At 40.9% G+C, this 23731-nt stretch overlaps 2 protein-coding genes across 2 annotated transcripts; both read left to right on the top strand.

The window, feature by feature from the left end:
* The first annotated feature begins 212 nt into the window (after nucleotides 1-212).
* On the top strand, nucleotides 213-13457 carry LOC135503283 (uncharacterized). The gene is made up of 9 exons (XM_064796790.1): nucleotides 213-293; nucleotides 2067-2235; nucleotides 3345-3534; nucleotides 4146-4176; nucleotides 4941-5014; nucleotides 9129-9245; nucleotides 9610-9703; nucleotides 10509-10637; nucleotides 13031-13457. Exons 1-8 carry the CDS (start codon nucleotides 269-271, stop codon nucleotides 10583-10585), a joined length of 777 nt encoding a protein of 258 aa, XP_064652860.1. The 5' UTR covers nucleotides 213-268; the 3' UTR covers nucleotides 10586-10637; nucleotides 13031-13457.
* Nucleotides 13458-16252: 2795 nt separating this feature from the next.
* Nucleotides 16253-22688, top strand: LOC135503355 (uncharacterized). Its single transcript, XM_064796906.1, has 2 exons — nucleotides 16253-16404; nucleotides 21983-22688. Exons 1-2 carry the CDS (start codon nucleotides 16313-16315, stop codon nucleotides 22686-22688), a joined length of 798 nt encoding a protein of 265 aa, XP_064652976.1. The 5' UTR covers nucleotides 16253-16312.
* Nucleotides 22689-23731: the final 1043 nt, after the last annotated feature.

The following is a 23731-nucleotide window of genomic DNA, read 5'->3' as shown; positions in this document are numbered from 1 at the left end:
CAAAAATCATCTTCCAACTGGGATTTGAACCCAGAACTTCCCATACCGAAGTCTAATGCTCGACTGCTCGGCGGGCTTGAATGAGCATTGACACTGTTATCAGTAGGCCTATAATTAATTGTGAGCAAAGTATATTTTTTCAAGAATTTCTTGATCTGGCCACACAAAATAACAATATTTTAAAACATTTTCTTTTGATATAGACAGGGGCCCACGTGCGGGAAATGGCACTGAAGCATGTGAAGAGAAGCCCTGTACTGATCTGGAAATGAAATTTTTCAATCCCAGAAAAGGTAAGCACAAGATTTGTTACTAGAACTATTGTAAAACTATTGTGCCACGTTTCCTTCTTCCCGCCAGTTTGTTGCATGTTGGACAGTTTGTCGGCAAACATTTGAAATGGGTGGACTGGGCGACTGACTAGGGCCAGTTGGTTTTATTCAATCATGTCTGGCAACCCAACGCTTCCATTTTTTACCTTCACTTTTGAAAACATGACATTCCTGTGAAGTTACAATGCTCTGTTAATTAGGCAAATTTGGCAGTGTCCTCACGGACCTCATTTGTCACGTCTGATATCTTGATGAAGGCAACTGGCTAGGAGAGAATTGGTACAAGAATGGTCTGATTCTCCCCACAGATTATGGCCTTCTGCAAAAAAAATGCCAATTATAATCAAATTTGACACATAATTCACCCGGCTCCACCGACACTTGCTAGGTTCATAGATGAGAATGTAAGTTAACGATCCCCAAATCATGCAAATCGCTGCATCAGAAGTTCGCAAAAAATATTTTTTTTGCATTTCATGGTAAACTAAGGTGAATGATTCCACGTCATCCGTGGCTTGATCAATAATTTCAACTTCGTTTCCATTGATTGTACGCCTATCCTTTCTCTAGTGCATAAAAGCTTGCCATGCTGTTGCGTCGAGGATAAAGAGGATTCATAGGGTAGCATGGCCTTATAAGGAATGTCACGTGCCTTTGGCGGGAGCGTGGTTCTGATTCTCGATTGGCGTAAATCTACATGACAATAGTACCGTTGACATCGACTATTGAATCTATTGTAGTTTGTACATCGTATTGTACTGCATGTAGGATTGTGATCAAGTTTAAGGGGCAAAGAGCAAAAGCACACCACATTCCAATACAATTGGATCATTAAAACATTTTCCTCATTTTTTTGGAAGTGGCAATCTCATCTATAGATGTAGGTTGAAAAAGACCTCCCCCTCTTCCTACCAAGAAATGTCCAAGGTGGCAACATTCTCCTCAGAACCATTTAGTAATATAGGGCGGTGAGGGTAAGGGTAACTGACTCCATGGACTCCGAGAATTGCAGTGAGTCCTGTGTCCCTCTCATACATGTCATACCTTGAAAAAATGAGATTTCATTGGAATCTTGATTTTATGAGGTTTCTCATTGTAAAACCACTTTTTCAGGGTTCTGCAAACCTCAAATAAATCAAGTTTTTAACAACCTTCAAAAAAGGTTATCAATTTCATGAACCTCATTTACTGCCATCCAAAGGAAAATTCTGATTCATTCATTTGATCAGTGAAAACTGATTTCTTTCTTATGAGTAACCCTTGAAAAAATGAGTTTCTAGCAAACCTCACTTTTTTTTAGTTTGACTGGACTGCCTTAGTAAATATCAACACAGGGATAATAATTACTCTCTAATTCAGAATCCTAGCATGAACCCTGTGCCCCCACGCCCCATTTCAATGAAATTCATATCAGATGTTAGTATGGGAAGGGTGCCCTGCAGAAAAAAGCAAAATTTCAGGTCTTTCTGCAGTGTCCCGCTAAAGGGCCAGGTCATGTCAGAAGGAACAAAAAGTGTGTCTTTTTGTATTGAGTTTGTATCAGCTGAAGTTAGCCAAAATAGGTGGGGAATGTACTTTCAATTGGCTTAGGCCTAATCCTTCTTGATGGCTTAAAAATTATACGTATTGACCCCCCCCCCCCCCTTTTAAAAACCTGGTACTCAACTCTAGTTCATCTTGGCAATGGAAAGCCCAAGCCCAAGTCCACCTACAGTTACGTTTTTTATGTTTCAGGTAGAGGTGTTATTGCTACAGACAGTATTCAACCTGGGCAATTTCTGCTAAGATACAGTGGGGATCTTATCTCTGCTGATGAAGGAGACCGGGATTGGTGTGAAGAATATAAGGAGCTGCAACTGGGAAATTACTTATATTACTTTTCACACAGTGGCAAGGAATACTGGTAGGGTTGTGCTTTGCATCTGGATTCGTGATGCAGGTTTTTCAATTACATGAAACAGGACGTTATGTTGTAGGCCCAAATTGGGCACCCAAAATGAGAAAAAAAAATGCTTAAGTTTCTCTTTGTCTTAAAAGTCACCAATTTAACTATTTAGAGTCAAAGTCTTTATTGCTTAGGACTAATAGGAGAAAAAAGCCTATAGTTGTAACTGAGTTCAACCATGTCACAAACTACATGTACATTCACGGGCAAAAAAGCCCAAATTTATTGGGGACCATTTAAAATAGAGGGTGTAGCCCAAATGCCGTAATTGAAAGGCCTGTGATGTCATGTCATGATGTTTTACTGTACTGGTACTCGGATGTAAGGTCAGGGAAGGCTGAGTATCATCTGGTAAGCTATATGCCTACATTTTCCAGCATGTGGGATTGAGCCACTAGGCCGTGCTAGTTTAAATAGCAGAAAAAAATGCTATGGCTGCCAAGCTGGCATGGTGGCTCAATCCCACATGCTGCATATTTGCCAATTCGCCATGTTTTATAGAAACCCGGTTTGATTAACCAAGCCCAGAATATTTGTAAAATTAGTGCCTCCATCCATTCTTCACTAGTTTAATACCGGTTAGGTTGGTCATGTTGATTTATCAAATGAGCAATGAATTAGATGAATCACCTGCTGATAGCATTGAGATGTCTTTTAGTTTGCATAATCTAAAACTTAGCATGTTTTTAGTCAAATGACATGAAAAAGTATGTAAAAAATCCAGGCCACCTCCCTTGACCTTACAGTTACTGTGTACTTGCAGGAAATTCTGTCTCAGGTCAAGTATAATTACGATTTTCAGCCTTTTTACAAAAAAATGGATGTAGCCCAGTGAATGCTTGGAGGTTGTGAGTTGTGGGGCATTATGTATGCCCCATATTTTTGGAATGACTCGCAAGGAAGGTTTCATTGCGGTGGTCTTCACGGTTTCTTCATGTCCACTTAGATATATGGCTCGAGCGCACAGATGTTGGTTTTCTTGTTATTTCAAACTTGGATTGGCTTAGGCCATCTGTCTTGTCATCCTTTTTCATCATGAGTATGATTCTTGCGTCGTCTTTTTTCAGCATCGATGCCACTTCAGAAATATGCCTAGCAAGGCTGGTGAATGATGGCACGGGGAGAGAGAAGAATGCAAAAATGAAGAAAATAATCACTAATGGCAATCCTCATCTCTGTCTTTATGCTACCAAAGAAATCAAGAAAGGGGATGAAGTTTTATATGATTATGGAGAAAAAGAGTTGGAGTGGAGAAAGGTTTGTTTGGTTATTTAATTTTTAGTCTGGGTTGATTGTGGTATACTATGCGACAATAAACCCTGATTATTCTGGTTTGTCATTCATCCGTATACCAATGCAATGAATGCAATATTTAGATTGGGTTTCAAAACCAGTTCCATTCATAAATGTTAGTCTAGCCACCAATTTTATCTGAAACATATGTTATATAAGCCAGTATTTTTTTCTGCTTTTAATTGAATGCATCCAGTCAGTTGTTAATAAATTGCTGTGTTGATAGTGTTAAAGATGGTAGGGACTGACATAGGGAATCCCCCTTACTGAGTCATCAAACAGCTGAAAGGGGGAAATGCAGCCAGTGAGAAATGTAGCCATGGTATTACAGCTACACCAAATCTGAATATCCATTTTTCTGCATGGGGCCACAGGGGTAGTGAAAATTATCATCAGAACTGAATAGTTTTTTTTGCCAGAAAAAATGATTTTAAGGCATTTTGTTCTGCCAATAATCACTCCCCAGGCCAGTGCCTTGTTCTAGCATGATTATTACAGGTGCATCCCCATAGATAACATATTTTATAGGAGGTCCTAGTTGAAGCACCAGTTGAATGGACTCATTCTAATTTCAGGAGCCAGAGCAAATCAGAGTGGATGATTTCTGTAAGTAGTGAATTAAATTACCAAACTATCTCCCATGAGAGAGCATGACAAAAATGCTTGATGCTATTCCTTTCAGAGGTTGCCAACAACTCTTTAGTACCAAACCTTGCCACAAAAAACAGAGGCCAAAGCCAGGCTGGTGGTTGCCTTACGTATCTTTTTATGAAATCTGATGGCTGATAGCTCCTTTGGATAACCATCATCAATCTAGGCTTAGGGGGGTGAAACTGGAACTAAATTGACATTGTAGACAGTGATGTATGCAGCACTAGTTCCATTTCCCATCATTTTTCAATGTTAAGTTGACAATGAGCATCCCATCTTTACCTGCCATATTGTGCCCTGTGCATACATGAAAGGAAATTTGAGGGTGTCCAGTTACATTACGAAAATCTAAAAACTTTGTTCTCCTTTATTTGCCATTTAGCAAAAACACTGGTCTGTTACAAGGGCATAATCCCCGCATAATTGAGACATAAGTTATTGGTGCAAACTGGGTCAGATAAGAATGGTTTGTTGTATGGCACATTAATCCTATTGTTTTATCTAATAACACTATAACAGCTAGGGCATTTATTAGCTTGAAGTAGGTCAATCTGATATTGAATTTTGGTACCAATTTGGCTGAGGGCTCATTTTCGTAATGCGCATTCAGTTTCACCACTAGTGATGCTCATCAAATGTACTGAATGAATTGCTGACCATAGTTTATGCCATGCGATGGACACATCTGGTACGGTACATGTGGCATTTTTCATTTTCAGGGTATCTGTTTCTGGTTCAGCTCAATCACGACCTTTGTGTTGGCCAACAACAGGCAGCTGAAGGGGTTGAACAGGTGAGTGACCACACATACTCCCTCTAAGCACTGGAGTGTTAGTCTTAGATCTTGCAATCACATGGCGTCCGTCGTCGTCGTCCGTTAGCTTGGCACGTTTCGTAACCACTGGAGGGATTGACTTGAAACTTCATACATATGTTCCCCTTGGTCAAATCTCCCCACATATCATATTTTCGGTCCGATCCAATTCTCTGGTTGGCCACAAGGGTGTGCAATGTAAAAACAGAAAAAGTGCAATAACTCTCAAACGAATGGTTGTAACCTGATCAAATTTTTATGGTATGTGTATCTAGAGAGGACACATGACATATCAAACATGTTTTTGATTGACCTACTTTTCAAGGTCACAGAGGTCAAAAGTTCAAGACATCACTGTCCGAGGTCAGAGTTCAAGTGTTCTAATCTTGTGTGTGCATGTATTTAAGTTGACTCTAACATGTCATTAAATTTGAGGCTGATCAGACATCCAATATGGCTACCAGACGGCCATCATGAAAATTTGACTTCATCCAGTAACTCACTAATTAAGTCAGAATGTTCTTGGCTTGTGTGAGCATGTATCTAAGTACCTTCTACCATGTCGCCTAATTTTGGCCTGATTGGATACAAAAAATGGCTGCAAGGTGGCCATCTTGAAAATTGGACTTGGTCCTATTACTCACTTATTATACATGCCAGAATGTTCTGGGCTTGTGTGAGCATGTATCAAAGTACCCTCTACCATGTGACCAAACTTTGACCAGATTGGATATCCAATATGGCCACCAGGAGGCCATCTTGTATATTTGACTTGGTCCTCTAGAAAATTCCACCATGTCCCCAACTCGGGCATTCCAACTGTGTCAATTTTCTCGAGGTAAGCACATGGTCCATTTCATAAGCTCAGCTGGCAGAGCTGGTAAAATGGTTCAAATGACATCGGATGTCCTTGGCATCCATCCACTCGTCAACATGGGGTGGATGTTTTGTCATCTGGAGAGCTGTGAACCTCAAATTTAGTGGTGAGTAGCCCTTAATTAGGAGATCTGATGGGAAACCAGAAATCAGTCCTGATCAGACCAGTTTTCACTAGTAGGGGGCACTTTAGGCGTAATATTTCTAAAATTTGCTAAAAAACAGAGGGACGTCAGATTCATCACATACCGGTACATGTAACAGCATAGTTTCAAAATGACTGTCAGCCCCACAGTATATTGACAGGCGCTGTTTAAAGTTCTCAAACTTCTTGAACTCATCAGCCCCAACGAGAGGTATGTGTCCCAAAACTAATCTCCATCCCATATCTAACTATTTGTTTTGTTATCGTACTCCTTTTTAGCTCAGCTGACAAAGTCAGCGGAGCTAGTAGAATAGCTGTTCAAATGGTGTCCGTCCTGCAATCCATCCATCCATCCATCCATCCATCTAGGGACCCATCTGTGGACAAAATTGGACATTTCTGATTGGGAAGGCCTAGCCACTTCGTTGACGGTGCTAAATTAGGAGTTGCCCAAGGTGAACTCAAAACACGAAAAATCAGCGCGATCCGACCTGTATTAAGAGAATGAGGTCATTTCGCGTTTAGATTTCTTTCCCTTTGTACCTCGGTCCACAGAGCAAATATTGTTTTCAAATGTGGCTGAATATTTTTTAATATTTTTTCATTTTTTACTTTTAATGGAATTAATATAGTTTTCACCGCCAGTTGGCGCTGCAGGCACATTGACTGAATTTTGGCGATTTCAAATTTGGCGGTGGCTCAACTTTTTGCAAGCAGTGCCGCTGATTGGCCGATCGACAGAAGAGATGCCACCATTTAAAAATGGCGGTAGTCGCTGCTTCAATGAAGAGGAGTGAACTTTCTCATGTTCAATCGGTTGATACTCTTTTAATCAACATGACCATGTACCTGAAATTTGTTTAGGTACTGAAAAGAGTCTATATAATTCAGATTTATCGATAGTTTTTTATAATATTGCGGAAATTTTGTGCACAAATTAGCGAAAGTTGGTGCTCGTCTCATGTCATTTTAGAGCGAGAAATTTGTTTCCGTCGATCTCTACCACTGAAAAATCGCTTGCATAGCTTCGAATTTTTGTGAAAATAAGTATCTGAACTTGGTTTCAAATAGTCTAGAGAGTTACCTTTGTGGTGATACATATGGTATGTGATAAATATTTGTGGAATTTGTGAAATTCGGTTTTCAAACGTGCCGATGATGCAAGCGATCTCGCGTGAATTTTGCAAGTCCTGATATGTCGACCGGGTGTCAAAAATCACTCGCCTAAATTCAATTCAAAGATCAAAAATAATATCTGAACTTAGTTTCAAATAGCCTACGCAATTATCATTTCGGTGATATATAATGCATGCATGTAATAATTGATTAATCTGCCTAAAACGCGCTATTAAAACGGCGAAAGATCGTGATATTCTGATAAACACTCTGGTGGCGGTCGCACTAAATAACGACCGGTAGGGCCCGGCGTCTGGCGGAGAAAAAAAGGTTGCGCCCGGAGGTTGAAACGGGATTTTTATGCACTTTTAACTGTATATATATGTTGTTTGGATGTATTTCTAACAGTTCTGTAAATTTGATGACCAAGCTTGCGCCCAAAGTTGGTAAAATTGATGCTTGTTTATGGACTGCGCTAGCGACCGGAGAATTCGCCGTCGGCCATTTTGGCTACGGTCCCTGAGTTGTTGTGGTTGGCAATTTTGCAACAAATTTCGCCATTTACGTTTGTTTACAATTATTTTGAAAGTCACATTATGACATCGTAGTATGAATTCCACTGCAGTTTCGTTACGCAGCAATGCTCATGTTTTTGGTTTGCAATCCTGTACTGTCTGTACACTGCGCTGTGCATGGCTGTACTGTAGCTGTAAAAAAGACAAAAACCATAGCCTAGCCCTAGAAGGCTATAGGACAGGCTTAGAGTATAACTCAACAGGCCCTCATGATTCATTTGATGGACACCTTATTTGATAGTACCTCATCATTAAGTCCACTAGATCCTGTTCTGTCACATGTCGTAGACGATAGACAATTTTCAAAATGTAGTACACCACTCGCTCATCTTTAAGCCCAGCTCTCGGCTCACATCATGTGGGCACGGTTGGCTGTTGAGTGTTATGGTTCAGTCTGTGAGACTAATTTAAAGAGGTTACACTTTTATTTTGAATTGGAAAACAGCCCACAGGACTGACTTTTCACTGAGTAATAAGTGTGCCCTTCGAAGGTTAAGTCTCTTTCTGGATTTGTTTCCATGGATGCCTTGTTCAGGATATCATCTGACCGATGCCTGATCAAGCACAGACTGTATCCGGTGGTGTACATTTCCCCGTCTATGTCACCCTTTTTTATTCAGTCAGTGTTAATTTCTCTTCTCTTTTTTTACAGATTAACTGTTGTTGGTTATTGCAAGAGGAGTCGTTAGCACATTTCAAGTCCAGGAAAGCACTTGCTGTTCCCACATTCAGAGTTAGGTGTGCTTACTCGTTTTACTGCTTTCCATTCCCGGAGAGCGTTATCAAATATCTGCCGCAAGGCAACAAATATCTGCCGCAAGGCGCTTCAAATATCTGCCGAAAGGCATCAAATATCTGCCGCACCAATAAAGTTCATTTTGTTAACCAACTCTTTATCTTCTTTTCTTCACATACAAAAAAGACCGTCCCAAACATTTGGCTGCATCCACTTCATCAATGTCCAGACAACAGTCGGTTCATTTGACCATTGTAAAGCACCAGGCCCCACCTCACAAAATACACTGTAATAATTATGTACCTTGTGTCCATGTGCATGTTATTAGTTCCACCTACGCTGCATGAAGACAAGGACTCTACTCTTTGACATCACGTACCACACAACTCCTTGACGTCATCACACACCCAACTACTGCAACGGCAATAGAAATGACTTTACGTCATAATAGCAGGGTGACGTCAACTCAGTACTTCAGCATGCACTGATATAGCAAGAAGGTCTTTCGCATCAGCACTTCTGCGTGCTAGACGTTATAGCTTCACGTTGCCTCATAATAACGGTACCGACACACACTTGGCCCTTGCCTTCACCTATCCATTTCAGCTGAGCGCCAGGCCCTTGGGCCTCTTGTTGTAATTACAGGCAGTACTTTTTACAAGAAGGACATTGACTCTGATACTTGATGATATAGAGGCAACACCTCAATTTTTACTTGGCCTTAAAGAATTAGACCCTAAACTTTTGCAAACATTGGACAAGGTGAGTCATGACATTACAGTCGCAAGTATTCTGTTCTCCGAGTCTTGTTTCTTTTCCCTGGTCATAGTCTAGCATCAATGGTGCAAGGTTCGAAATTACTTTTTCCAACCATGCAGCAATTTTGCATTTTAAAATCTAAATCAATGACGCCATATCAAAATTTTGTTTAGCAATTCTAATAGAACTTTGATTACTGTATTTGTCAATCAACTATTGCCTTTGGGTAGGAATTCCTGAAATTTATTTCGAACCATAGAGATGTGAATTTGCCTTTGAGTTCATTCACCACTCAACTAATCTTGTTTGTGAGTAGAGGAAGGCTGCTTTTGAAAATGAGCTTGCATGATAATCCTTTCTTTTACAGTGTGCGTCCAGTTGTGATGAGGAAATAAGGATGAAAGCCAAAGGCCTTCTTACCAAATTCAAACTTGGGGATAGACCTGGCAATGTTAAGAAAGGTAAGATTGTGAATTGTTATTAAATGAAGGCTCTTGAGTTAGTCATATAATAATAAAACTGCCCGAATGGGTGATCCGAGTCACTAGATCGCACAAGGTCATGTTCTCCGGCAATGACTTTTTGTTGCCGGAGAACATGATCTTGTGCGAGCTGGTGACCACAGGAAAATTGAAGGATGAAAATGGGCGCCTATTGATCACTCTGATGGATATCCTGCTGCAAGATTTCCACCTTTCTTTCGAAGGTAATAATGAGAAGATATTTCTTAAAAGATTTGCTTGAAGAACGTTCAAAACCAGTCAGAGAGGTAGTCTCAGTATGCACTAATAGTAACTAATGGTTGTGATGTGTTGTCCACTGCCTCTATCAAAGATATTGAGAATAGAGCTGAGTGCCTAATACAGCATTATTAGCACTTTAGACAAATTGGGCAAATTTGGTGCTATGTAGGAGGAAACCGGAGTCCTCAGAGTAAACCTACACTGTCAAAGAGAATCGCCCTTTCTATCACATGAGGCCTGATGTCGGACTGTGATTCGAACCAGCCAACTCAGTGGTAACAGGCGTGGATCTTGCCACTGCGCCACTTCCTCTGGTCTGGATGTTTTGTAATTATGAGCACCACCTATCTCAGAGGAAGGTTTGCCCCCATTGTCATTTACAGCGGCTTTCAAGTAAACTTTGGTATTTGTTTTAACCGTAACAGTCTGATCCTTGTCCTCTTGTCGGATATAGTCTTCCGTCGTGTTCATCAAATTTGCCAAGCAAATTTCCAATTCTAGTTTTTGAATTGACTGCTTTCAGGAAAGTCGCAACTCCTGTCTGACGGAAGTAAAAGTGCTATGACCGAGTCTGATCAGCCAGGGAAAGAAAATGTCTGACCAATTAATCAGGAGGATGTGACTGAAACCTCGGATATACACCGAGCCAAAGGTAATTTAAAAAAAAACTTGCACAGAATTTGATGAAAGGTAACTTGTGTAGTGTTGTCAGCACGTAGCGCCATTTGGCTGTTGCAGTCCCTCAAAAGTCACAAAACAGATCCACTGCATGGATTATGATCACTGATTAAAGAAAACCACTGAAACCCATTGCAAACAGCACAAAGTGAAAATAAAATCCATGTTCAAGTTGATAAACTTGAGAAAAGCAGGCTTTGAATTTGGAACAATAGACATTAATTCTGGGACTGTATTCATGAAGCCCTCTTAACTATACGCAATGCGTAAACTATTGTCCACTTGCAGGTTTCCTTTTGTTCATTCCCGGCCTAACAATAGCTTACGTACTGCGTAAAGTTAAGAACTCAAGGCTTTGTGAATATGGCCCCTGATTTCTAACTGAACAATGCACACTAATGCAAAAAATTATAGAAAAAAAATCAGAAAACAATGAAGAAAATGTGATAATAGCATATATAGTATCACCCCAATTACGGGGTACTTTTAAGAATGAAACCTTTCTTGTGGGTCATTTAAAAAATATGGGGCATATATAATGCCCCACTATTACATGCACCTGACCTAATTACCCTTCAAATCCACCAGTGTTTTGTCTAAAAACCTTCATGGAATTAAGATAATTGGATACTTCTTGAATGCCTTTAGTCATACTCGCAGGTATTTTGGACCTCTGTTCAGTTTAAAGGGGGGATTTGCCCAATGAGTGACCTGTAGGCTAGATTACAGGTTCCCCTCATTACTTGATACTTTCAGACCTTTCCTCAATTTTTGTTTTCATTCCAGCATTCAGAGGTCGACAATCTCTTAAAACCTTCGGTGTCCGAATTTCTTTTGAGTTTTCCCAATGTGACTGGAATTCACCTATTTTTGTCAAATTTTGATGGCTTGCAAAAAAATAGAAAGGACAAAGATTTTTTTTCTGGAAACTAATCAGGCACTAAAGGTCATGAATTGTCACAAAAGTAAAATGCAGGCAAACGTTTCCCAGATAACAATATGCCCCTTATTTCTATATGCCCCACATGAAAGGTTTGATTGGTGAAACTGAAAATATCCCGTACATGATTATCATGCTACACGTACTTCCGAGTATGAGTGTGCAGACCTCTCATTTAAAGGAAAATAGTCAGCTGACTCTCTAAGGAAGTTGCCTTTTCAGGGGCATACCACGCTCTGCATTGCTTATGTCATAGGGTCGGATGAGGCTCAGTTACAATTACATTATTATACCCACGCCTTAATAAAGTAAGATGTATCTTGTAATGAGCCGTGCCATGTGCAGAATTGTGGGGCATTATATTCATATGCCCAATATATTTGAATGCCCAACAAGGAGGGTTTCATTGGTAAATATACCCCATACTTGGGTGATGTGTTATAGGTATCATGAGTGTGCATATTGTGTCAGTGTCATAGTCTTTCATTTAAAAGAAAATGGACCGACTGATTTTTTAGCTCAGCTGGCGAAGTCAGCAGAGCTGGTACTAGTAAAATGGCTCAAATGGCTTATGTGTGTGGCGTCAACATGGGGTGGAGAGGTAGCCCCTGGGGGTCTCTAATAGGAAACCGAAATTCCGCTGAATTGAGTGCCCTAATTTGCCACCAGGTGGTGCTCAAACTCACGGCCCTAATTCAAACTCTTTTGGCCATATCTTGCAAATGCTGCTATCTAGAACCATAATGACTTTTGATTATTGATCTGCCCATGTCCCTGCATCATATGATACGTGATTTTTTTTATGGACGCAGTTTCCTTTTTCAAATTTTTTGAATTCCCGCTTTTTTGCATTTCCTTTGCTTGACTTTGGGTATAGTCGGGCAGGTGGCTGCCAAATGTGTGTCCCAGTTTCTCAATAACAACTAGGGTATATGTTCATCTAGTGGTATGTATCAGTGCCTTGTCAAGGTTTCGTTGTTTCAACTTGGAGTAAAGCCAATAGGGGGCAGAATGCAAAAACACAAAACGTGATAAGTCTGTTGCAGCTTCCCAAAATTCAGTGGAATGTGGATCTCTTAACGAGACATAACATGTAAAGTGTGTATTTTGTCCTTGACAAAATTTTCAAAGTCACCGAGGTCAAAGTGTGTTCAAAATAACAATATATAATTTTTTTTATAACCAAGTTCACTTAACTGGTGTTGACTCAACATCCCTCATCCAATATGGCTACTAGCCTTAGGCCATCTTAAATGGCTTCTGCTCATTTCCAACAAATATGTGTTACGGTTATTTCCTGTAGTGTAGATGCACACATGGAGCAAGGCAGGCTGGGGTATCTCCATAATTGCTCACAATCATTGACAATGTCTAGATTGAAGGTATAACAAAAAGTACGGTATATTGTCTTGTTTATATGATTGCAGTGACATTATCAGAACAGAGTGATACTTCTCATAGGAGTAATGGAAATGGGGATCGTGCAGTAGGAAAGCAGCCTCATATTACATGTTATCATGATGAAGAAGTCACAGAGGAACTTCAAGGCAATTCATCTGAGGACAATGCCAAAGAAACCGTCATCTTGGTAACACAGGAGGATAGTGATCCACATTGTGTCGGAGTGGGTGGCGCGAACTATGAGAGGTATTCACAAACTTACCAATCAGTGGGAAGAGTTCCACTACACAGCACCATTGAACATATTTTTGATGATTCAAATAATGTTGAAAATGATGGTGATAAGACTGAGGCATTGGTACCACTCACTAGGCCTACTGTGTGTGTAGACATTGAATTTGATATGCAAGATGTAACTGATAATAATTTTCCTGTATCACCAGTTTCATTCAGCACACCAAAAGCAATGAAACAGAAATGCCCCCATCAAAGTACAAACAGTTCTCATGAAAATGTTCCTGTTCAAAACTATTATTTGAGCCAGAAACATAGATGTTTACATGCAGTGTTTGTGAGTACAGCTTAAGTGGTTGTGGGGCATTATGTATGCCCCATAGTTTTGAAATGACCCGCAAGAAAGGTTTGATTCTTAGAAGTACCCTGTAATTGGGATGGGCTATTTTAATTAGGAATGTACACAACGTATACAATTTCTTTATTTTTGGAAATATTTTAATCACACATGTTGGCAGATGTAAGAGGGAAATGTGGGTTGTAGTAAAGAACTGTATGAGTATCAAAGAGCACGTCATATCAATATTACCTTGATCATTTTGTAGTTCTTTATTTTAATCAAATCTGTTTTATGTTTTACTCTTTAAATAAAAGAATACTTAAGTCAATTCTGATTCTCTATTTTGATTTCTTATAACATGTCCTTTTGATGTGTTGATTTGTAGTTTCCTTTGAGGATTATCAAAGAGAGAATTTTAAGCCAGGCCAAGCATGGTGAAGGAACTCTCAATATTACCATATTCCTATAAACAGCAGGACATCGTTTTAGCTCAGTCCTCACCAACCCCTGCTGAATGTACACGTATGTTTGAAAGGCTGTTATTGTCCGTACAGCCTATAGGAAAAGCAGGTGTTTGTTGGTCCAGGAGAGAGATGACGTTTCTGTCTCGGTCTACTGTTTCAGTGAGATAAAAGGCATCTTGGTGATGTTGCCCAAGTAATATGAACAAGGAACTACAATAAGATAACAATGGACAGAGCCTGGAGACAGTAAAGTGAATGGACAAATGTTGATATTTTTAGTATAATATCATTAATTTGCGAGAGTAAAGAACCTTAATAAACAAATCAATGGGACTAAGAGTAACTTCTACCATTGTGAGGGTCTTCTACAAAAGGTTTCGTTAAAGTTGAAAACTTTTGGACATGACAGAATAAAATGGATTTCATCCTCTACCAAATTACACTGGAAAGGGCACAGCCTAACCATCATCTTCGAAAAGATAATTCCAGGGTGGTCTATCAAAAACTACCTAATTTGTTTTCCCGCTAAAAAAAGTTCCTAATAATATTGCTCCATTATGCTCTGCTGATATTGAGTAGATGCCCAGCACCGGATATAAATCGTTGTGGCCTATACTCAGCGATAAAATCAGTGGTGACGCAAAGACAGTATGCAAGAGATTTTGGAAGGGGACAATGTGCCGACCAGACGGACTATGGAGCGCCTGCAAGGGCGGATCCAGTTTTCCGTGACCAGACAGCCTAATTAACGGCATACCTTCATGACCATAATCTTTGTAAAAGACTGGTAAGCCTCTTTCAGCCCCCCCCCCCCCGAGTCATTTTGGAAACTCGGGCCGAAACTCATCCTACCAATTAAGTCTTCTCGACCACGTGTTCTTCTGCGGTCGGGTCGCGCCTAATTATATTAAAATTTTTGTACATCATGGATTACTTTCCACAACACTGGAACATGGTTAGGTCACTGTCAGAAAAAATTTTGAAGTTCGTCACTATTTTTCCAAGGAAAAAAGCAAGCCCGTAGGAGCAGGGGGCAGCTGCCCCCCCCCCCCCCCCCATATTTGGCTTGTCAGTGTTGTGAAAATGAGAGTGCTGAAATGTCGGTAAAACGCATCTGCGGTCTTTAAATTTCAAATTTTTCCGGGGACAGTGATCAGACCCCCCCCCCGCTGGCGGTTCACCTATACATCCCCACCCTGAGCCGGACCTTTAAACAGTGAATGTTTTATTGAAGAACCCACCTCAGCCCCCTCCCATCCCAAGTCGTTCCTACGGCCCTGAAACATCCTAAAATCAACTGAATCTTGCTATTTTTGATGTTCTCAAATACCGGAAAACCCATCTCGACCGCCCCCTGCTGAAATTCCTGGATCCACCCATGCGCCTGATACCTAAGTTTAAGGAGACTGGGAGTGTTGGAGACAATAATATTGGTCGACCATTTCAGAGGTTACTAAGGAACATTCCGGCAGACATGATTGCAAGAATCTGTTCGTGTCGCTGCCCTGGACATAGCACATTAATATCAATCATTGAAATTTGACTACCTAAAAAGTTTCTAATTTCTGCAAAATGGTGATCCTTATGGAACAATTTGGTGAAAGAAAATTGGAAATATCTTAATTGTATCAAAATTGAGATGGAAAGTAAAATAGGTCGTTTTTTGATGGACATAATTATGGGGTATATAGGGACACAACCTTAAAAGAATAATTAATAGTGTGACCCCAGGTGGCAGCAGTATACAGTAAAATTCTCTCAAACAGATTGTCAAAACAAGCCCAATTACGGTGGTGGAAAATTGCAGGGCATATAGTAGTGGGAAATTGGTGGGCATATATATTGTATATATGTTGTTGGACATATAAATGAGTGGGGTATATATAATATATATAATATATACAACCTCTGTATGTAGGTTTGATTTTCATGCGGGATTTCTAGGTCTCATTTCAATACCCCATAATTGGCACTGTACGCCTATATATATATATACGCATATGCGCACATATTTACGCATATGTACATAAGTGTTCACACATTTTATGGTTCTAAACAAAGTTACTTTTATGGAAACCCGACTTCGTAATTTCTGTGACGAGAACCCACACTTGTGGCAACAATCTCTTCAGTCAATACTATCGGCAGAAACCCGAAATCGCCACACTAGGGTTTCAAGCCTCACAACCGACATCGTCTTTCAGCTCAATACGAAACCTGCGACTGATTGTAGAACAACCGGGGGTGAAATCAACCAGTGGGGTGAAACCATGGAAAAAGACTTTCAGGTCGATCGAGCGATGTACGGAGTCACCTATTACATCCCGGAGGATCAATGGGAAAATGGCAGAGGCAATGGAGCGTGAGTAGGAACTACAGTAGAACCTCTCTGCCGAGGACATTCACGGGACTGAGAAGTGCTGTCCTTTATAGAGAGGTCACTTTTATTGGAAACAACCAATTTGGGACCAAAACAAACTTCCACTAGAACCTCTCTTTTGAGGACACCCTCTGGACTGACCAGTGCTGTCCTTAATAGAGAGGTGCCAGCTGAGGGAGGTTCCAATGTATATTTGTCACATAATTCTATACACTGGATTGAAAAAGGGCCATCCTTAAAGTATGTTTCCCCCAACCACCAATTTTTCGGACCCCCTCCCCTTGAACTGTATCAAGTTTGCATGTCAGTCTGCCAACCTGCCCGTTTGTTCAAAAGTACAAGAGTCACCTTATCCCTAACGGTTACGTTAATAGGCCAGTCAAATTAGCCAGTTGACCCACCACAAATTGCAAAAAAAACGATTCCACCTGTATTCATTCAGGAATGACCCCCTAAACACCATACTAAAAATCTCAATGAATCCAAATAGGGGAAGGGGGTCAAATATGCTAATTTATGCTAATTAGTAGCCAAATATAGGGAAACAATGACTTTTGTCCAAAATCATCCAAATTAGTCAATCAAGGTGTCTAATCATATGTTTTCGGTATCAAGGAAATCAATGAAACCATTCTTGACGAGAAAAAATATGTTGCATCGTGGGTAATATGTTAATTAGTCACCAATTTTTGTCGATTTTCTAAGAAATCTTGATATTAGTAATTTTCGTCACAAATTCTCCTTTTGTGACCATTTAAGAGTCTACCCCAATAAACTTAGAGGCAATGAAACTTAAGAAATATGGTATTAAAACAATAAAAGGCATTGCATCATGTGAAATATGCTAATTACCCACCGCAAGTGCTGATTAAAATGGATACTTTTCTAGTCATTTAGACATCGTCATCATCATTGTCAATGTCACTGTCATTCATTACAATAATTTCAATGTTTGTGCAACTGGTACCCTCGCAGTGGCTACAGGCAGAAGAACATAGCCTCAGACATGTGCATCTAAGTGTGTATGGAGTCATCCCTGTTCTTACTTTCAATCAGCCCCTCTTCTGGAAGGCTACGCTCATCAAAGCATCGGGTCACAAGCTGTGTCAAATCTCTTGTGCTGAGATCAGGTGGATTTTATTTGCAAATGAGCTTCCTTGGCAGTATGGCCTATCTGATGGCAGGCTCAGGTTTGCAGGAATTATTGGAAACAGTGTACGCTGCCAATAGTGTGAAGCACATCCTAACAGGCAAGGCGGTTTCACGGGCAATTCGAGGACACTTATTGTTGTACGGGACTTTACAAACTATGCTAGTTACAAATGCCTTCAATCTACCCTTGCCAGCTTGTGCAGATGATAGTGAGGAGCAGAAGAATGGAATTCAAATAGATCCTGATGAAACACAGACACCGCATGAAGACACCAATCTCAATGATTTAGAAGGTGCTGCGTAACTTCTCGATGGGTTACTTGATTGGGAGAGTTATGATGATGCCCTCTTGTCCGAAATTCTCGGTCGAATCAGTGAAAAAATCAAGCAGGAAAAAGAAAGCTTGACGAACTCTAGGACAGTTCAACTCTGGTTCCAGTTCATGGACATGGTGCAAATTGTATGTACATTCATCAAGGCGGAACGTACTGGAAACTGGAATCTCCACTTGAGTACTGTGCAAGAAATGCTCTATACTTTGTGTTTCGCTGTAAAAGTCGAAACGGAAATGGACTATATTATTTAAACAGTATTTGAAAAGCCCGCGTTAAAAGTTAGGTCTTTAGGCGCGAATTACGCATTGGACAAAGGGTCGCGTGATCCGAGCGCATGACTTGTAATTTTGCACCGTCACGGGATTAGCCCATTCAAGAGACATTTTAACTTAAGGCGTAACAGTGGACGGATCGCGACAAAGTCCGGGGCAAACATTTTATCTTATCAAAAAACAGGAAAAACAAACTATATGTGGATTCGTAAGTTTCAATTTTATCCTATTTAGACACTCATTAAATCACTTGTTAATTGGTGTAGGTTTTCGGTGATACAGACATTTATTTCACTTATTAGGTTTCATGGCCAGGCTAGGTTGCCAAAATATATTGCCAGATAAGTTGGATTCAGTCAGTTATTTCTATCACCAGCGTCATGTTAATAGGCATTGAAACCATGTGCGTCAATATCATCAGGATTATACATTTAGTTTTGTTCGTTAAAATTCTGTGATAATTTGCAATGTTTTAGGTTTATGGAAATGGTTTATTCACTGGTTTTAAATGGCAATTTTTCTGTGTACTAAAATGTATAATTTATTCCAGGTTTCGAATAAAATCTTTATATCGAAGAACCACATATTCCTCCTCCGTCCTTCAGTGTCCTGGCCGGACACGTCACTTTGCAGCATCTGGACATAATCTGTACACTACATCTGCACATGTGTATCTTCAGAATATGGCATGCCTTGGAGATGACCATCCAGATGTATACAACAGTTTTTTAGAAGGACATCATGTGGTACGGAGAAGTAACAGATGGGCTGGACTTTCAACAGATCTGATTATTGAGCAGATGCTAATGAGAAGCGTTAAGAGTCGCGGAGGACTGACTAGAGGTAGAGGCATGAATGAGATGCAAAGACTGGTTTGGCTGCTTTCAATGCCTGCATGCGCTCAGGTGAATAATGCCATGCAGACTCTTACTGGTGTGCGATATGAACCAAGAGAACAACACAAAGAGATGGGCAAGGCTCGACAAAACCGGGATATGAAAGACATGTATAAACTGCTGGACGCATTCAAGCAATGGGATCCTTTGTACAAGACACATCGCTCCAAGGCCTTATAAATGGGATAACAGCCGAAGAAAGTGTGAATGCAGACAAGGCACATCAGGTTGGACAAAGCATTCTTGAATCCATGGTTAGTGAAAATGTCCAGGAGTATTCGTTTAAAAGGAAATCTCAGGCAGTCACGTCAGGTTCCAAAACAGCACTGACAATTAAGAATGAAAAGGTACAAGTCGATCCCCAACTTCTGTTTCAGAGATTGTGCGTCATTGAAACAGTGAAGATAATCCAGCCACCGCATTCGAGTACGAGTTGTGTAGTTTTCCAGCAGCACTTTTTGAATCCCCAGTTCTGCCAAGACATGCTTATAAAGCATCTCTTGCGGATGCAATGTGGGAAATTGTGAAAGATTATCAGCCCGAATCTGTTCCCAAATCTGGTGTCAACTTTGTCGTGGATGGAGGTGCATTACTTATGCGGTTACCTTGGCCACATTGGAAAGCTTTGAGGACATTGGTAAAATGTATGTTGATTACATTTCCCGGAAATATGGTACGCCAACAGTCGTGTTCGATGGATACGAGGATGGGTCCTCAATAAAGGATGTGACGCACATACGACGTACAGGAGGTTGTGCGGGGACAAGTGTCATCTTCACTGGACAAACAAATCTCTGTATGAAGAAGGAAAACTTCCTATAAAAGAGCAAGGACAACAAGCAGCGTTTCCTCAAAATGCTTGGTAATATGTTAGAAATGACTGGATGCCAAATAATTCATGCGGAGGGCGATGCAGATGCAATGATCGTTGATGCAGCTATTGAATCTGCAATATCAATCCAAACTGTCCATGTTGGTGACGACACCGATTTACTCGTACTGCTATGTTACCATGCGGATATCAACTCATACGACATCTTCTTCAGACCAGAGCCCAAGGCAAATTCAACCAAGCATAGAGTCTGGGACACAAAGAAGACGAAAGCCACACTTGGTGAAAATGTGTGTTCACACATCTTATTTATTTATACTATACTAGGATTTGACTCAACTTCAAGAGTACAAGGAATTGGCAAAGCCGGCGCACTAAAAATGATCATAAAGAATGCAAAGTTCTGAAAACTCGCACAGGTTTTCAGTGGCGATAATGACACTCCCAAGGAGGATATCATCAAGGAAGGGGAGGAAGCCTTAGTAGGCGTTTTTAACGGAGCAGAAAAAGATGATCTGAACAGTTTGCGTTATTAAACGATATTGTGATAAGGTGAAAAAGGAGTAGAGGCAAAGAATTTGCCCTCTACATCAGCTGCTGCTACATATCATAGCTTGGGAGTGTTCTTCCAAATTCAAGAGTGGAAAGGAGATGTGTCGGACCTTGAGCCATCCGAGTGGGGCTGGAAAGAACTCGGGGGACAGTTGTTGCCAAATACGACAGACCTGCCGGCGGCACAAAGCAAATTGCTTGAGATGTTCAGATGCGAGTGTAAAACTGGGTGCAGCACACTTAGATGCACATGTCTGAGGCATGGCCTTCTATGTTCTTCTGCCTGTAGCCACTGTGCGGGTACCAGTTGCACAAACATTGAACTTATTGTAATGAATGACAGTGGCATTGACAATGAAGATGATAATGACTAAATGACTAGAAAAGTGTCCAATTCAATCAGTACTTGCGGTGGGTAATAAGCATATTTCACATGATGCAATGCCTTTTATTGTTTTAAAACCATATTTATTAGGTTTCATTGCCTCTAAGTCCATTGGGTTAGACTCATAAGTGGTCACAACAGGAGAATCTTTGACGAAAATTACTAATATCAAGATTTCTTAGAAAATCGGCAAAAATTGGTGACTAATTAACATATTACCCACGATGCAACATATTTTTTCTCGTCAAGAATGGTTTCAATGATTTCCTTGATACCGAAAACATATGATTAGACACCTTGATTGACTAATTTGGATGATTTTGGACAAAAGTCATTGTTTCCCTATATTTGGCTATTAATTAGCATAAATTAGCATATTTGACCCCCTTCCCCTATTTGGATTCATTGAGATTTTTAGTATGGTGTTTAGGGGGTCATTCCTGAATGAATACAGGTGGAATCGTTTCTTTTGCAATTTGTGGTGGGTCAAGCCCTAAAATGAGCTAGATTGATTGGCCTATAAGTATCCTTTAGGACGTTATCTCTTTCAGTTAAACCCACAGAAATTTTCACGTTAAGACTTAACGTCTCCGTTAAAGCTAACATGCTTTTGAACAACTCAGCCCTGGCCTTAAAAATCTAGGCCAGGTATATTTGGCAAGCCGCTTGCCGAACCGGCATCATTTTTTGCCCTGTTTGGAGAGCCGCTTGCCGAACAGCACTGAAAATCAACAGAGTTTGGCATGCCCGGCTTGACAAACAGATAACAATTTCTACCCTGTATGGCGAGCCGGAGAGTTCACAACACATTAGCCAATCGGAGAGCAGTGACGTAATATTTGAATTAATATGCGCATAATTAACAATAGCCGATTTCTCGCTCTCGATTCATTTCTTGTACTAAACTCGTGTTCTTGCTATAAATCGATGGAGAGGAATATACGCGAGTATGTGATTAACTGATAAGCGTAATGAATGCATTCGGTACATTGCTAAGGTCTATAAATCTCCAGAAGCATTTTATACTGTTATCTTGCTCTGAGGAGAGAACAGTTCTATCCTGCCCCCTGTAACACCTCATTATCCTACTCAGCGCCCTTCGAATATTTCTGGATTGGCATTCTCTCTCTTTTCAGCGACCGCGTATGGAGCATCGATACCTGTTTGTACGTCGGTTGTCAGGTAAGGCAGCTCGAAGTAGTAAACCCCATTGAAACCGTCGATGAGGGAGCGATGGTAATAGGCATAGCATCTGACCAGACCTGCAGTAGCGATACGTCAACGCTCAAATTATACAGAACCGACTCCGTAACCCGAACTGCGGCTTTTACCATAGCAAATGGTCGTGAATTCAACTGGGCTAGTACGCTCCAAGTCAGTGCCGAATTAACTGCTGGATTCCTTGGCTCTGGTACGACAATTAGCTTTGGTGCGGAACATACACGAGGCGGAGCCACAACCATCGAGAGGGCAGAAACGGATGAAACGAGCACTGGTTCCGAGGACTCGACTGGTAAGGATTTGTCATACCAAGGTCCTGGTGCGGCTATGATCATCGGCACCATCAACAGATACAGGCTCAACACAAACAACATTGACGTCGACGTCATCTCTACCTGCGGCGACGGTACCGAATGGCGAAAGACGAGGCAGATGAACGTGCGCGGTACGACCTATGGTAAGGCATTCTACCGCACGCGACGGGCAACATTCCAGCCCGGACGATGTGGCTCAGAGACAGAGAACTGCATCGGCAGTATAAGCGGAGGTAATGACGCTGATACAATCTTTCGACACTTTGAAAACTGCATCGGCGATGCGGGTGATGTTAGTCTCATTTAATAACTGCATGGTGAAAGCCATATGAGAATAAAATTGATCGAACCAACAATTCTTTGACTCAATATTGCATGTACCCAGAGTCTTTCAAATAAAAAGACGCTGATGTACCCAAGGCATCGGTAGCGCACTGGCAAATCGAGTGACAGTAATAAAATGAAAATAACAAAAGACAAACAATCTACTTCATGTCCATGCCGACTTATCGGTGGTGAATATCAGTCTTAAAGTCTCCTCCTTTCACTGCCGACACAAAGGGCCAGGAAATCTGTCAGACGAACCATCATAAACGGGTGGCCAATCAATTTGCTCGACACAAAGTAATTGAATGACGGCCTGAATTAATAGTGCCAACCTTAGGATCAGGTTACCCTTCTCCTATTCAACATGCACCGAGCATTTAGGTCAGCATCCCTGGAACCGTTACTCATAGAACACCAGGTCTTCCATTATGATGGCTTTCAGTGAGTTTCTCGTGCGACAAACACGAGTGAGTGTAATGTTAGTGTTTTCTCGACGTAGGACGCGTGGGAAAGGAAGGGAATGCAGGGAGACTACTGATAAAGTAACATCCCTTCTGACGGCCGAGCAGGGGGGAGTTTATCGGCGATGAAGTATGGACATACGCACAACGGTGGTGGATCGGCATGTTTCATGTCATCCTGTGAAGTCCTAGATATTTTGAAAGATTCTGATTATTGATTTTTGACCCTTATATCGTGGTTAACTCCAGTTGCCTGTGTAATTTGTAAATATTTGGTGGTTTCAAATTGGCAGTGGGCATTTTCGAGAACCATGTAATCCAATCTTATCTGTAATAGTTGCACTAAAACCACAGCACAACAGAACGGTATAATAGGCAGTGGATCCTGAGCGAAGTCCCCGAGCAGCAGAAACTGAAAAAGGAAGCCATTGTAGAAGTTTTAGCTCTTAAAGTCTACAGGACTCAGCCCCAATTAGGCTGGAGAGACCAAAATCAAGAGTCAAATCCAAGGATCCGAACAGGATGAAAAACCGCGTGTTGAATGAGCATCAAAGTGTCCGCC

Source organism: Lineus longissimus, chromosome 19, assembly GCF_910592395.1.
Source record: "Lineus longissimus chromosome 19, tnLinLong1.2, whole genome shotgun sequence".
Taxonomy (NCBI): Eukaryota; Metazoa; Nemertea; class Pilidiophora; order Heteronemertea; family Lineidae; genus Lineus; species Lineus longissimus.
Note: the sequence above shows the minus strand (reverse complement) of the source record. Positions and strands in the feature narration are given on the sequence as shown.